At 48.5% G+C, this 15,045-nt stretch overlaps 2 protein-coding genes across 5 annotated transcripts in view; one reads left to right on the plus strand and one right to left on the minus strand.

Moving 5' to 3' along the window:
* Positions 1 to 187: 187 nt before the first annotated feature.
* MEA1 (male-enhanced antigen 1) lies at positions 188 to 1,387 on the plus strand. The gene is made up of 3 exons (XM_005533001.3): positions 188 to 421; positions 501 to 615; positions 682 to 1,387. Exons 1-3 carry the CDS (start codon positions 209 to 211, stop codon positions 843 to 845), a joined length of 492 nt encoding a protein of 163 aa, XP_005533058.2. The 5' UTR covers positions 188 to 208; the 3' UTR covers positions 846 to 1,387.
* PPP2R5D (protein phosphatase 2 regulatory subunit B'delta) overlaps positions 1,251 to 15,045 on the minus strand; it is a 27,515-nt gene continuing 13,720 nt past the window's right edge. For all 4 annotated transcript variants that reach the window (XM_014261538.2, XM_014261539.2, XM_088052464.1 and 1 more), the window contains 6 exons: positions 12,491 to 12,661; positions 10,400 to 10,527; positions 7,638 to 7,739; positions 5,051 to 5,123; positions 4,488 to 4,604; positions 1,251 to 4,148 (listed from right to left, as the gene is read on the minus strand). In XM_014261538.2, the coding sequence (XP_014117013.2) occupies positions 4,011 to 4,148; positions 4,488 to 4,604; positions 5,051 to 5,123; positions 7,638 to 7,739; positions 10,400 to 10,527; positions 12,491 to 12,661 (729 nt within the window). In that variant the 3' untranslated portion in view covers positions 1,251 to 4,010. The remainder of the gene's footprint in view (positions 4,149 to 4,487; positions 4,605 to 5,050; positions 5,124 to 7,637; positions 7,740 to 10,399; positions 10,528 to 12,490; positions 12,662 to 15,045) is intronic.

A 15,045-nucleotide genomic window follows, 5' to 3' on the forward strand; every position in this document is an offset into this window, starting at 1 on the left:
CGCCCCGGCCGGGCCCGGCTCCGGCGCGCTGCTCCAGCCCCGGCTCAGACGGAGATGGCGACACTCGATGGCACCGGCGGCGCGTGCCGGCGGCACCGCCCGCCGCGCCCGGGGCCCGCTTCGGGACTACAACACCCACAGTGCCCCGCGGTGGCCGCGGCGGTTCCGGGAGGCGGTGGCGGCGGCACCTCGGCGGCGCGCCCGGTGCATGGCGGTGGTGCTGAACATGGGCCCCGAGCGCGTCTGTCCCCGGGAGCCCGGGCCGCCGGAGGGCCCTGACGGCGCGGCGGGGTGGAGCGGCGATGAGGAGGAGGAGGAGGAGGAAGAGGAGGAAGGCGGCGGGTACTTGTATCAGCCGCTGAGCCAAGAACCGGAGCAGGGCCTCGGCGACGCGGGCCCCGGCCTGCAGGAGCGGCTGCAGGTACCGCCCAGCGCCTCCCGCCAGGCCGGGGTTGGGGGCACCCGCGGTCCCGACCCCCGCTGCCCGCCTTTCTCCGCAGATGCTGAGGCTGCACCTGCCCGACCCGCCGGTGGACAGTGAGGAGGAGAATGAGGAGGAGGCAGCGGAAGGCGCCACGGCTCAGAGCAGCCACAGCTCCATCCCCATGGATGCAGGTAACTGCCTCTCCGGCAGGAGCCTCCCGGGGCTCCGCCGCGGTCTCACAGCCTCTCTGTTCCCAGAGCATGTGGAGCTGGTAAAGAGGACGATGGCCAGCGTGAAGCTGCCCACCCTGGGCATCCCGGCCTGGGCCAGCCAGATCTCAGAGGAACAGTGGAAGGACGTGGTGCAGCGCACACTGCAGGCCCGGCAGAGCCTCGGTGGCCCCCGGCCTCAGTGGAATTGAGGCTGAGCTGCGGCACAAGGGATGCAAACCCCAGCCCTTCCCTCCACCCTGGAAGCACCCACTGCCTCTGAGTCAGGTGCTGACAGGACTTGCCAGTATCAATCTTCCCATTTGTCCCACTGACATTGTCTGATTTTCCTTCCCACTCCTTTTTCTTGGTTCTGGCTGCTGCATAAGTCAATGTAATGACCTTGTGTTGGCTTCTTTTACCTCTGAGGAGGCAGATTGGTTTCCATGCTTGGATGCATATGGGGCAATGGGGCTTGGCCAGCTTTGCTCAGATTCCCTCAGGACAAACACTGGACTTGGCCCCATGCTGACAGTACCAGAGAAGTCACTCCAGGCTAGGGCTCCTCCTCTCAGGATAGGGTCTGTGTGTTGGAATATCACAGGTGGAGCAAGATGTGTCATTCCAAGAGATTGGTTTTATTTAGTTCTGTACATACAGGGACATCTGTACAAAATCCAACACTTTCATACTATGTAATGCTCTACTGAAAATAAAGTACACCATATGTACATATGAACTGTAAGCAGCTTAATACTTGTGTCCAGGGTGTGAATGCAGTAGTTTTGCTTTTTCCCTAGGGAGGAGCAAGCCAGGTGAAGAGGAAGAGGCAGCTCCAGTTCTGTCCATTTGGCTGATGTGGGGAAAGGCGTAGGCAGAAATGAGCAGCACTAATGCTAGAAACCAAGTATTGAGCGAGGGGCAGCAGTAGCATGGCAGATGCAGGTCTGCCTATGAGCAGTACATGTGGTGAGAGGGTGAGCACACTCCCCCCTGTCTCACATGGTCCCCTTCTGAGGTGTCCAGGACACTGGAATGAATAGGCAGCAAACAAAGGATGATGTGAAGGTACTAAGCCTAAGTTCCCTGACCCAAAACAAGACACAAAAAGCTATGGGAACATCAAAGCTGTACAGCACGTAATCATGATGTGTTACAATCCTGCCCCTGCACGTGGCACAACCCCAGCAGCATTCCTCTGGCCGGGGTCGGGGACTGCCAGCAGAGACAGATCATCTACAGGACAGTGCCAGTCTGCACACCAAAAGATTCTGTTCCCTCTGCAGGCAGAGCAGCCCACAGCGGGGAAAGGCAGCCACTGCCCAGCAGCAAGCAGGCTCAAGTGAGGGCACACCATGCTGTAGCAATCTAAAAATGAGGTCTTGGCTTACAGTGCAATGCTAAGCAGCCAGTTGGAGAGCCTGTGCTGAAACAGGAAGGAGCCTCCTGCCCAGCCCGAGCCTGGCAGCCCTCATTTCTGCTGTGCTGCTCCGGCACCATCAGCACCACCCGGTGCACGTCCACATGCTGTGCCAGGCGTGAGGTAATTGATTGGCAGCTGATCATGAGCTCAGACTAATGTTCAAAATAAGCAATAACCTCCCTGAGGTGTTTCTGAAGTCTCCTGACGAACTGGCCCGTTGCGTGAGGCGGAAGGGAGGTGGGGTCCTGCGTGACTGGGGGGGATCTCACACATGCACCTGCCAGCTCCTCCCAAGAGATGGTGGCATTCCTGGTGAGGGCTGAGCCCGGAGAGAGCTACACGGGGCAGGGATGCAGGATACACAGGTCAAAACAGCCTCGCTGGGATTGGAATAAAGATGTGCTGCACACACCAGCAGTAAGATTAGAGGGGGTGATCCTCTTACTTGGGAATGGTTTACTGGTGAGGACAAGCAGATACACCAGAACCTTCTACAACATCCCATGCCGTTGCAAAGCAGTATCGGGCTAGCACCAGCCCCACAGGCTCCCTGCACTACTGCAAACCCACTTAAGCTTACGTGCCAAGTAAGCAGGTGCAGCAGGTAAGAAACAGAGACTCCCTCTCTATGACAAACCAGCCTCTGAGGTGGCACCTTGGCCTGGCACTAAATCTGCACCACAAACAACAGGGGTGAAAGCTGGATCACAGCAGCACCCAAGTGCTGTGCAAGCCCCTGGGCTATCAGCAAGTGTTTCTAAATGCTTAAGTTAGCAGGAGTCCCTGATGCACCATGTGATAACTAACAAGGGCCTCCAGCCACAGCAGATGCCAACATAACAGGACAGGTGAATTTTGCTCAGAGCACCCACCGAAGCGATTCAGCAGTAGTGCTTAGCCATTGATAATAATGAGGCGACAACTGAACACTCAAACTCAGCCACACCCCATGAGGTGTATCCGTTGCTTCCACTAGCTTGTGGAAATGACTAGCAGCACAAGCTTCCTAGAAACCCTGGCCCTGAAGAGCTAAGGATGGGATACAGAGACAAAGGGAGAGCTGCAGGAGTATTTTAATTGAGCAGGTAGAGGAAGAAAGTAGAAGTCAGTGGCTGATACCTGCTACAAAGCGGGAAGTTAGTTCTGGGCCCACAATTAACCCGAGACATCGGGAAGGAGATGAGTCAGCACGGACCAACACAAACAGCAGAAGGAATTCACTTTCTCACAAGAGAGCTTCTAAGGATGCTCTAAAGGGAGGACTGCAATAGTATGTAGTGCTTGCACCCAGCTTAACTGGGGGTGGCAAAGCACTGAACCCCCACTCCACTGACAGGGGAACAGAACAAGGGGCTTGTAGCAAAAGAAACGTGGAAGTAAACATTTCCTCCGCTGTACATTAAGACCCTTCAGCTGTGGAGCTGCACCCCAGGGCAGGCTGGAGAGGCAGCAGAGCCTTCACAAACTCTGCTTCTGCCCCAAGCTCAGTCTGGCCTCTGTCAGGGTGCAGCTGCACAGGCAGCATGGGGGCAGGTGTGGCGGAGATGGGCACTTGGAGTTTGGAGTAGCACACTGAGCCATGCATGGCAGGCTCTGCCCAACACAGAGCCTGAGCAAGGCTCTGGCTTCCTGGCAGAGTAAGAATCAGGTGACAGCTCACAGTGAAGTGAGTCCTGCCTGGACTGATACAAGCAGAGGTCAGGCAGGCTCCCTTCATGCCTGCACAGCCAAGGTGGAAAAGCAGGAGGATGGAGAAAAAGCAGGAGGACAGGACAGTGGTGAGATACAAGTTATAACATAAAACCAGATCTACCCTGGAGGTATGCAGATGGAGTGGAGGACAGGCACAGCTCACCATGTTCATTCCTTACTTATACATGAGAACCAAGTGCATTTCCATGACCCCTGGAGGAAAGGGATGGGGCAGAGCTTCCTGGGCCAGCTCCTGAGCCCGTCAGAGAGCCTCCTGGCTTGAGGTGAGAAACTCTTCTGCTCTCTTGTGGGCCTCCAAGGCTTTTATAGTGTAGACGTCCTGTGGAAGCTCAGACTTCCGGCGCAGCAAAACTTTGTCCTTCTTAATGTCTTTCAGCATCTACAAACAAACCAAGGGAGTCAGCAATCAGTAGCAAACACATTTATGCCTTCAGCCTCTGACCCCAGCTCTAGGATATGCTGGCTAGCACTGCAGCATGCTTCACAACAGGCTGAGAGCCACAGACCAAAAGGTCACAAGAAAGTCCCACTGGCACTTTTTCCAGAGTCAGAAAGTTAGATAAACTCCACTCTTCAGACTACAGGTTGATCTCTTAATGATGAGGGGTGAGAGTAATGGAATTTACCTTCAGAACATTTGGAAAGAGCCAGTTCTGGCTATGCTGATGTCCTGGCTGGACTGGGAGCAACTGTGAAAGGACTCGAGTCACCTACGCACCTGCACAGCCTCCGTCTCCACCGTTTTCTTCAGCAGCTGTATATCCTCTGCAGTTGGGGTCTCCGTTTCCATACAGCACACAGAAGGCAAGGGTAGAGGTGCATAATACATGGGGTACTGCAGACAACAGACAGCTGGAGAGTCAGCACTCCATCCAACACCACACCTTCTCCCCCAGCATGCTAACACAGCACGGCATAGTTCCTCCAGCTGCCTTCTCTGACCCCTGGAAAGGCAGCACTAGGGACACAGGCAGGGAAGAGTATCCTCTCCTCCCCTGTGCCCTCTGACTCGCAGCACGCTGCATGTGCGTGTGGTACATAAACACATACATGCTAGAGAGCATAAGGCAGTCCTTAGAGGTCAGTGCTAGAGAGGGACAGCCTGATAAAACACTGCCAACGTTCCCAGGACACTGTTTTTGGGAGAGACAGACCACTGCTGCAGCAGTGTCCACAGGACTGAGATCAGATGCTAAAACCTGGTCTCGTGGGCTGAGAAAGCAGCATCAAGACCCCCAACACATTCTTGCCTCATTTATCCTAGGTCCTGTTGTCACTCACCTGGGGGTTCAGCCGAGCCAGCTCCTCTATTTTCTGCCACATTTCTTCTCGTTCCTTCATCCTGAACCTTCCCCTGCAGAGAAAGAGTGAGAGCAAGTGTGAACTCCTGGGGAACGTGCAGCTTTCCTTCACAGGTTGATAAAAGCAAGAGACAGCAGAGAAGTGCAGGCAAGGGGAAGAGCTGCTCTGTCATTCAGAGACCCCTAATTCTACCTAATACTAAATCTACAGGTGAGATGAGGCAAGAGGAGGGGACACACACTATGACTAGCAGAGGGTAGGCAGGCATGCTCCTCACTCACCTCAGAGCCCAGGGTGGCAACAGTGGGCCACACAGGTACTTTTGCCCAGGCTTTGCGCTGCCAGGAGTAGAGCAGAGTGTCTGGTTTCTGGGATAATGCCATGACACCAGTCTGGATTTCAAAGACACATTTTCCTGGTGCCCCCCAGATGCAGAGGGACAAACTATAATTTCCAATAGAACTGGGGTTCCACTGCCCATTGTTCCTTCTCTGTCTAACTGAAACACACCAGAAATCTGTCTGAACAGCCCAGGCACAGCTCTTGAACTTGGCACAGATTTTGGCACACATTTGAAGTGACCATTCAGCAGAGCCACTTATAAATCCCAGGACAGTGAATATTCACTGCAAACAGAGGTGAGCATCCACAACCCCTTGTTATTCTCTTCTAGATTTTAAACACCTGCACTAAAATCTCTGCTTTATTTCTATTAACTACATGATTTTCATCCCAGTTACCGGTTTCTCTAGTGCTCTATCTATCCATCTTAAGGAAGTTCTTCTACTCTGTAATGACATCATGCTCTTGAAAGTCATGTGGGCTTAGAATGAGAATGAAGCTGCCAAGGTTTCAAGCAGCAGATTACTCCACCAGACAACACAGAGTCACAAAAACACCTCCAACAAACCAACCCCAAAACACCCCAAACAAATAACCCATTCAGGACAAGACACTATCTACCCCAACTTCCTCACTGGTTTTCTACAGGATCCTGATAATCCAAACAGTTTCAAGGTGTCTGGGGAGATTAGAAAGGTGCAGTCAGCCCATTTGCACTGAACAGCAGAGAGACAGCCTTGCCAAATGTCCCTGAAGAGTTTGTCCCTCATGACCACCCTGGCTGTGGCTGCACAGCTCGGGGGGCAAGAGTGATAGGCCTGAGCTGGCATGTCACTTGTAGGCATATTAACTAATTAAAAATGCGCCTAAGCCATAATCAGACAACATCTGCTTGCAGCCTAACAGTGAACATACAACCTCTCTTCTTTTCCCCATTTCCCTATTTTACTGAGTTCATTTGCACATGCAATCCCTCCCACACCTGCTGTTTTCTAGTTCACAGCACGAGGTTTTCTGAAGCCTAATTATGCACAGAGGCACTAGACAAAAAAAAAAAAAATCATCTTAACATGAGCAGAAAACTGCAGCACCACCAATCCTTTTATTGACAGCACTGAGCTGTTTTGTCAGCTTTTACAGAACAATTCTCCATCAGTCACACACCAGTGCTAGGAACAGTCACCTTCAGCATGTCAGCAGCTAAACAGGGAGAGAAAACTGATGGAAACACTAGGTAGATCTTGTAGGAAATGTACTGTCACTGTGACTTAAAATATATGTGAAGATATTTGTGGGCTTCACAAATGCCCTAGAATGGGGAAAAAAAGGAAACTTGCTTGCTCCCATTTTAGATCCTAAAAAAAGCCTTAATTTCTCCATAAGCAGGTTACCCATCTGAAGGTCGGATGTATCAACTTATTACTTATTTTTGAGTTATTTATTCCTATTTCACAAAGCAACAGAATGTACCCCAGAGCTCCACACTCTCAGCAAAGATTATCTCTGCTCTCCCCACCAGCAGCCCTGGCTCATCCAGGAATGAGGAGCACTATTTTACTATTTTATGTCACTAAGTCAGCAGAAAATTAAAATAAAAAAAATAAAAATAAAAGAAAAAATTCCTTCTAGCTTACTGGACTGACTCAGCTCACCAAGGCAAGCCATAGAAGCATCAAAATCAGCACAAGGCAGCAGAAAAAGTGGAGTTCTTTCCTCTTTACAGCATCATGGCACAGGTACTTGCTGAGCTCAGATTTTTATCCCCACCATTCGCTCTTTGAAACTGTAGGAATTATTCCATCTTTATCACTGGAAAATTGAAAGCATCCTGTGGCATGAAAGATGCATTATGCCCAGTGCAGCAAAACTCTTCAGAAAAGTCTTTCTAAAGCAATACGATTCTACTGACATCACTACAATATTTATGAACTGGTATTTCCAAGGCAGAACAAAGCTGAGTATTCTCTACGTGGCAATCTATTTGCTCATGACTCAGCAAACTCTGTCACTCTTTTCTAGGCTACCTGCTTCAGCAGGACTAAAAGGGTTTCTATCAGGGCACACCTCATCCCTACTCATAGCTATGGCTAAGGAATCCTACTTTCTGACAGAATTACTTACCACCTTTTCATTTCCCCTCTGCCTCCTGGCATCTACCATCTGTTACTGTACCCCAAGGAGACTTTAGGATGAGCTCAAGTTACTTGGCAGAAACGTTACTCACTTCTGCTTCTCTGCCTTGTATTGCTGTGTGCAGTCATCAAAAAGCTTTTGGTTCATCTCCATGAAGAGTTTCAGTGCATTGTAGATCAGCCCATGAATTGTCCTGCAAAGGAACAAGGAAAGGAGAACAAGTCATGGTGGACAGGTTCTTACACCTGAGCTGGCACCAGCAGCACAAACAAGAGGTAACAGCAGCAGCAACTCATTCTACAGCGATGTGACAAAAGATTCTCACACAATCCCAGCTCTTACCAAGGCAAAACCCCTTCCACAAACACAGCAGGAGCTATACAACAGGGAGAAAGAGATGGAGAAGAAAGAAGACCCTGGGACATGCCTGCTGCGGTCAGATTCATAAGTGCAAAACTACACATTCACGTGTTCATTTCTTGCAGCTAGAAGTGGGAAATGAGGGATGCTAGGAGCCTGTTCAGGGCTGTTTTCAAGGGGGCTTTAGTGCCTCCTACTGTTCACACCACATATACACAAGGACTTTTTTGGGCTGCCAGTATTTGGTCATGAGCTTTTCCACTGAGCTGCCCAAAACACAGACAGGCAGCAGCCCTGAAGAGATGGGAACTAGCACACAGAATAGCACAGAAGAAAAGTCAGCTCTGTGCCAGTGATTTGTGGATAGATTTCACTGTGTGTGAACTCCCTATGGGACAAAGACCCTCCTAGGGAATGAAAACAATTGTTCAAGCTGTCTCTGAAATACCTGACCCAGAGGCAAAAGATGAGATTCAGCAGATTAAGCTCTGTGTCTCTACCAGCTCTGCAAATGGAATATGGAAGAGAGATCCAGCCCTGCTGGACTTAAACAGGCTATCTGACCAAGCAGGTGAACTACAGAGGAGAATCTGATGTACTCAACCTGCCCTGAGAAGATGTGGCTGCTGTTCAAACAAAGACAAGGAGAAATAAGAGGAAAACACTTTCAGAACTTCTTCTGTAATACCACTGGGAAGCAGACCAGAAAAGACAGGAACAGCAGAATCATGAATCTTGGCTGCTGCAGAACGGGTGAAGGGTTTCAGACAGGAACATAAAGTCTTTTTCTGAGCTCTGGACTTGTCCAGCCTCCCTAAAATTAATTTTTAGCTAATTCATTACAGGAAGTGTGTTAAATCAAATTAATTAAACTTGACTTAACTAGGTAAAGAATTAAATTAAGAAATCAGAAATAAGGAAGTTGATAAGAGAACTATAAAACAGAGTAGTATCTAGGAATCAGACACAGGGGATAATATTTGACATGGACAGCTGCCCAGTTAGTTCTGCTTTCTCTGTTTTTCCTGTATTCAAGGAGTCAGGCACTGTATTAGCCAAGTTCTCTGGTCACAGAGAACATAAGGGTGGGACATTAGTTAATGAGCAGGCAGAAGTCAGATGGAAAATCTACTGCACATTTCTGAGACTGGCAACATTAGTGACAGGCAGGTATCAAACTCTATGCAGACTCAATGGCCCCAAAGCTGGTAAATGCAGGTGCCTCAATCCCTGAAGAAGCAAGCCACTCTGGTCTGCTGTGGCCCTTTTCCATGCTGTGGAAAGATAGCTGGGGGCAAAATTAGAGGACACTGAAAAGTTACATTCATATCCTAACAGAAGCTGTAACAGTACAGGAATTACAGGGTAAAATGCAGCTGCTACTCCCTGGATGGAATGCTGTTGGTGTGCTCAAAGCCTGCTCCAGGATTCCCCATGGACACAACCTGCAGCCACAGCTCCTGCTGAGGGGGATGGAACGGAGGGTGGAGTGGAAACACCATGGCCAAGTTGAAGTCTTGGCAGGGAGGGGATCTCGATGGTGCTTTGCAGCTGATAAACTGCACAGGGCCTGTCAGCCATGGGAGATAGGAGGTGTCCGTGGCTGAGCCACATTTTTGTGCTGAAATCACCCTCCTCAGATGAGCTCAGTTCATTATAACACAGTTGTATTAACACACATCCCCTTCCCAAAGTCACCACCCCAGAGTGTGACCACCCCTCAGGGGCACGCGCTTGTGCTTTACTGACTACAGCCCTGAGCAAAGCCAGAGAATTTTACACCAATCAGTAACAAAGGCATGTACAATTAACAGTCCTTCAAGCTCCACCTAAACACAAAAAATAGTATAAAAGTAAGCTGAGAATAGGAGTAAGTTAGGGAAGACTCCATCGTAACTACTGGGATCAGTCAACAGGCTGAACCCATCTTCCTCCCCTGTGGGTAAGAAACGTACTCTGCACACTGGATACTTTTACTGGGAATTAGAGCTTCTCTGAATTGCTTTCAATATGTTTTTGCAGTCAGATACTTTTGCTGGCAGTCCTCAAACCTTAACCTGTCACAATTTTCTGTTAATAAGGAATGTTATTCCATGAAGTGTCAGGGTAAGTCTTTCCCAGGCACTGGCAGTCACCATTAACAGGGAACATTATCAAATAAAAGAGAAGACGTGCTGAGTGATTTCTCTTATGCCATTGGCATGCTTCCCTGAATAAGTCAGTTGAACTGACCCAGCAGGACTGTTCAAAGAAGGGTCCCCCTAATAGGACACTGGCAGACTGAGCACAAGAGTCTTGGTTTTCCTGGGGTGCTGATAGAAAACTCTGAGGGTTCAGGAAATCTCCTTTTCCCATGATACACACTGATACCACCACCAAACCCCTGTCTCAGCAGCTGGTGCTACCATGCATTGTTGCACTGCAGCAGCGTGCCTGAAGATTGCCAGTGGGTCAAACAATCCAGCAAGTGTCAGAGCATGGGGGAAGACCTACTTGTTCCAGTGACTCTTGGAGTTCTTGTAGAGTGCTGGAAACATGATGGGGAGGATTTTGGCTGCATTATCGCTGATCAGGCTCATGATATATTCATTGTTCCAATAGTACAGTGCTCGCTCTGCCACCTGCAGCAGGAGAGAAAGCCATCCTTGAAGAAGCTCCTTCCAGTAACACCTGTGGTGCACAGGGAAGCCATCACCCAGCCAAGGAGCCCACATGCTTCCCCACAGTACAGGGCTGACCTTCATGAATTTCTATGAGGCCATTATTCATCCTTCCTTTGCCTTAGCCACTGCTAGACAGTTCTCACTTTTCTGAGAAAAACCTCATGTTCTTGAATAGACAAGCCTACTGTTAGTATACCGATGATTCCAACACCCTTTACACAACACTTAAGGACAGTAATGACATCTACTCCAGGTCCCAATTCAGATTAGCTCCAAGCCTTTTTCATTTCCTCAGACTGTCCTCTGTAAAGTTCCATTCCTCCCTGGCTTTTCCACAACAGTCTTTCAGGGCTTTGAAGCACGCTTCAGTCACCAGTCCCACAATTCAACCCCCTGATTTAGTAAAGGTGAAAATATGGAAAACCTTGATGCAGCCATCCTGCTCTAACAAGACAAACAAGTCTAACAAGTTTCCACACAGTGACAGACAATGCAGGCTAATTTCTGCATTTAGTGCTAGCTTGAGAAAGGCTTAAAAACCTAGGAAAAGAGACATCCAAACTCTGTTTTACATTTCAAATAATGCAGAACTTGCTATATCCCCTTAACATATTGTTCCACACAAGTAAATGAAATGAAACTCACTTTGTGTTCACTTACCTAGCTTTTGGTTTTCAAGATCTGGTTAGGCCTTTTTCTGCTAGATTAACACCAGCTTCTCCACTCAGAGAAAACACCAAGGTGTTCAGACTCACCAAGAAGTCAATTCCTTATTTTTCTCTTCAGAAAGCTGTAGAGTGTTCAGCCTGACTGTATGGGACACCTTTGGGGTTAATTCTCTTAGGCTCTAAAGTGTTTGCACCTTCTCCAGGTTTCTCAGTATTGTTCTTCAGAGTTTGGCAGCAGATGAGGGCTGCTATCAAGTACAGGATGTCTCTCCTGCAGCCTTTACCCTACTTTATTCAAGCTCCTTAGTTCCTTCTGGTAGCTGCCTCCACACCCAAAGGTCACATTAGTCCTCTGGCTCCCACCACCACACCAGTAATCCAGCTGGTTTCCATCATGCTCCCCTAGTCCTTTACACAAAACTGGTATTTTATATACATGTATGACCTAGACTGACCTTATTTTTGGCTTGTAAACACATGACTTTGTACCTCTCTATACCAAAAGACAGACTGAAAGCTAGCCTGCCTCACTGTGCAGTCACTCTCACCTGGGAGATGGCTGTGTCATTTCCTCTTTAACACTTCACCTATACATGGGTTGACCATGTGTTTCACCAGCAAGCTGTCTTCTTCCTGGGCACTCTTCATGGCAGTCAAACAGTGAGCCAAGAACACCTGCTAGCAGGTTCCACCACTCTGTAATTTTTAAACCTTAAGACTACCATCCACAGAGATTATATTAGCCAGCTACTACAACCAGTTTCCCTTCAGTGGAAACAGGGAAGAAACAGACCCCAGCACTTCTCCAGTATACCTCATTATTTACTACCTGTGCCAGATTAAAACAAAGGACTTTCCCAGCACAGTCTCTTTTGTTGGCCTCTCTCCAATACTGCGGAGTGCTTGATTTTACTTCAACAGGGTGACCCTAGATGGATATCCTCTGTCCTTGCTAGTCTAAACAGGAGGTGGCAGAGCACCTGTGCTCCAGCCTCAGCCTGCTGCAGAACACAGTGCTGAACAGAGCAGCAGGAGAGGCTTCACAGATCCACTCTGTTTTCTCTTTGCACCAGCTCACACTGTGGTTGTGCTGGGGATTCTCACTGCTTCCCACCATGTGTCACCCCAATACTCACCCTGGTCACACCTCCACGTGTCAAATACAAATACAAGCCCAAAACCTGTGGTATCACCTTCACATGCCAAGTGGATTACAAGTCAATGCTCAATCTCTTCCCTGAGCTGCAACTTACCTGGAAGTGTGGGCTGGAGACACACTTGGCCAACTGCCTGAACAAGGGCTCCATAACCTTCACAAACTCAGATGGCTCAATCACGTCCAGGATCTCTTCCAGCTCATTTAAAAACATCACCTCTTTGGGACTGTGAGTTTTGGGCCAGAACTTCAGCAAGCCCACAATCACCTGAGTGGGAAGAGTACAGAGACAGTGCTAGAGGCTCAAAGTCAACACCAGCTGCAAAATAAATTTTTAAGTGTCTGGACACAACAGCAATAGCAGAGGAAGAATAGACTTTCTCAGAAAGTCAGGGTGGCCGATCAGAGAAGAAAGAAGACAAAAGCCCAAACTCTGCCCAGTTATACTCATAGCAGCAGCTCTGCCTAGGCTGCTACGATTTCATATTACCAGCACAAAGTTTAAAATCACTTTTTATCCCCCATCACAGTTTAACACAGAAGGGTGAAACTGAAGTGGGCAGCAGCTGGCAGACAGTGCAAAGTAACCATGGAAGATCAACTAATAATACTAGAAATGCTATGGAAAAGGTTTCTGAAGAGTCATTATTCAAGACACTACAGAGCTTCAATACTGGGGAGCATCAAATAAATAAAGCAATGGATGAGATTGGGACAAGGAAAGGAAATACTACTTCACACAAAAGTAACTGGATTATGGAACTCATTCTTGCAAGACTTTGTGGAGACTCAAAGTCCAAACAGACTCCAGAATGGAGCAGACAAGTTTATGGAGTTTACACCTAATGGTTATAATTAAATACAACAAAGCAAATTCAACTTCTGGCTGAGTAAAACTATTGCTTACAAGAACAGGGAAGGGCTATATCTCACTAGATTTTATTTATTTATAATACTGCTTCCTGTCCTACTCATCTGCTTCTAGACACTATAAAGGGAGGATCCAAGATGCTGCAGACATTCACTCTCTGTTGGAAGAAGGAATGCTTACTCTGTGGATGCTAGAGTCACACACAGCTGGCCATAGGAGCTGCCCTTTCAAACCTCTGTATTTCAGCTGCCTGATCCTGAAGCCAGCACTTGAGAGGAACTTCAGAGCAGCAGAGGGACAGTAGTGGGCAATGCAACAACAGGATTAGATATATCTGACCATTATGTTTCTGCCAACTCAAGGCTTGAGAAGCCAGCAGCTCATTACCCCAATGTTTGTCATTATTCATGTCTGCCATTCAAGCAAGAGTTAGCTTCAATGACTCAGAAGTAATTTCACCTACAACTAAGGTGGCGTGAGGTGTGGGGAGTCTGTGTTTGCTATTACTGAGCACATCTGAGGCCTTGCTCACCTGGCAGTCTTTCAGACTGCTGTTGAGGCAAGAGCTACCATGTCAAGCCTTGCTGAGCAAGCTTCTGGGAGGCCCATCTGAGACAAGTGTGGACCCAGAGAGTAATCTGGCCTCTTTCCAGCACTGCTGGTAACATCTCCCTGTGCATTCAAACTCTTGCTGATGCACAAGCCCTGTAATTCTTCCAGACTTCAATAACACCAGTCATCTTGGGGGTCTATTCAAAACCTTCACAAGCAAGGTGCTTCAACAGAATGCAAGTTGTGGAAGTATGGTCTTGGTATGTCTGGTTGAAACACAACATCCACTTAAGGTAATGAAATTGGGCCATTCCACTGCTTTCCACAAGCACCAAGCCAGACCTGGGTCTGTAATCCAGGGGGTACTAAATAGTTATCCAGAAACAAGTGATGAGCTGTGGAGCTTTACTATCTGAATAAGCTGCAAAGTGAAGCCTAGGAATATTGAGAGATTTCTATTTCTCTCTTCTCCCTCAACTTTTGAGGTGCTTTGGCAGGAGGCTGTAGGACTGGATGTCAGCCACGGGAAGTACTCAGCATGATCAGGAAGCTACTTTATGCAATTTGTTTCAGAGCAGGCTTTTGGGAACAAAGGAAATGGAGGGCCCATGTTTAAAGGAAAAGCTAGGAGGTCTGCTTCAGCACTGCTGGTGTCAGAGCTGTGGAGCCAGAAAGCTGACAACAGCTGACCAGCTTCTTCTACCTAGCACAGGCAGGCTCACCATGAGCACACACATTTGAGCCAGAGAACAGAACGACCTCAGCCAGCATTACTCATTAAAACACTCACACTTTTGGTGCTCCCTGCTACAGTGACAGAAGTATGTGTTCTCTGCCCATCTGCTGTTTTGAGTCTGTGAAGCTCAGCTCTGTAGAAGACATTTCCTGGCCTGCAGTGGGTGGAGAAACACTTGTCTCCTTCTTGCACCCTCTGCCAAGCTGGCATTTAGCCTGGTTAACACTACAGGTCCATGCAGTCAGTAACCAGAATATGTGAGGTCTACATGTACAATGCTCACATTTGAGAACCTGCTGTTTCCCAGCACTATATCCTGAAGGCAAATGTGTCTACAATGTGACTTACCTCTAGAAGGTAACAAACTGATGCTAAACCTGGAAGGAGAATACGTTCATGAAGGAACAGTGGCATGTCTAAGTAGACTTTGTGTCCCAGATTCCTAACCTCATCCCCACAATTCCACAGCCAACTCCAGCAGTCTGGAGGGGAC

Source organism: Pseudopodoces humilis, chromosome 3, assembly GCF_049639895.1.
Source record: "Pseudopodoces humilis isolate 2021_Gansu_Grassland_sample_001 chromosome 3, ASM4963989v1, whole genome shotgun sequence".
Lineage (NCBI taxonomy): Eukaryota > Metazoa > Chordata > Aves > Passeriformes > Paridae > Pseudopodoces > Pseudopodoces humilis.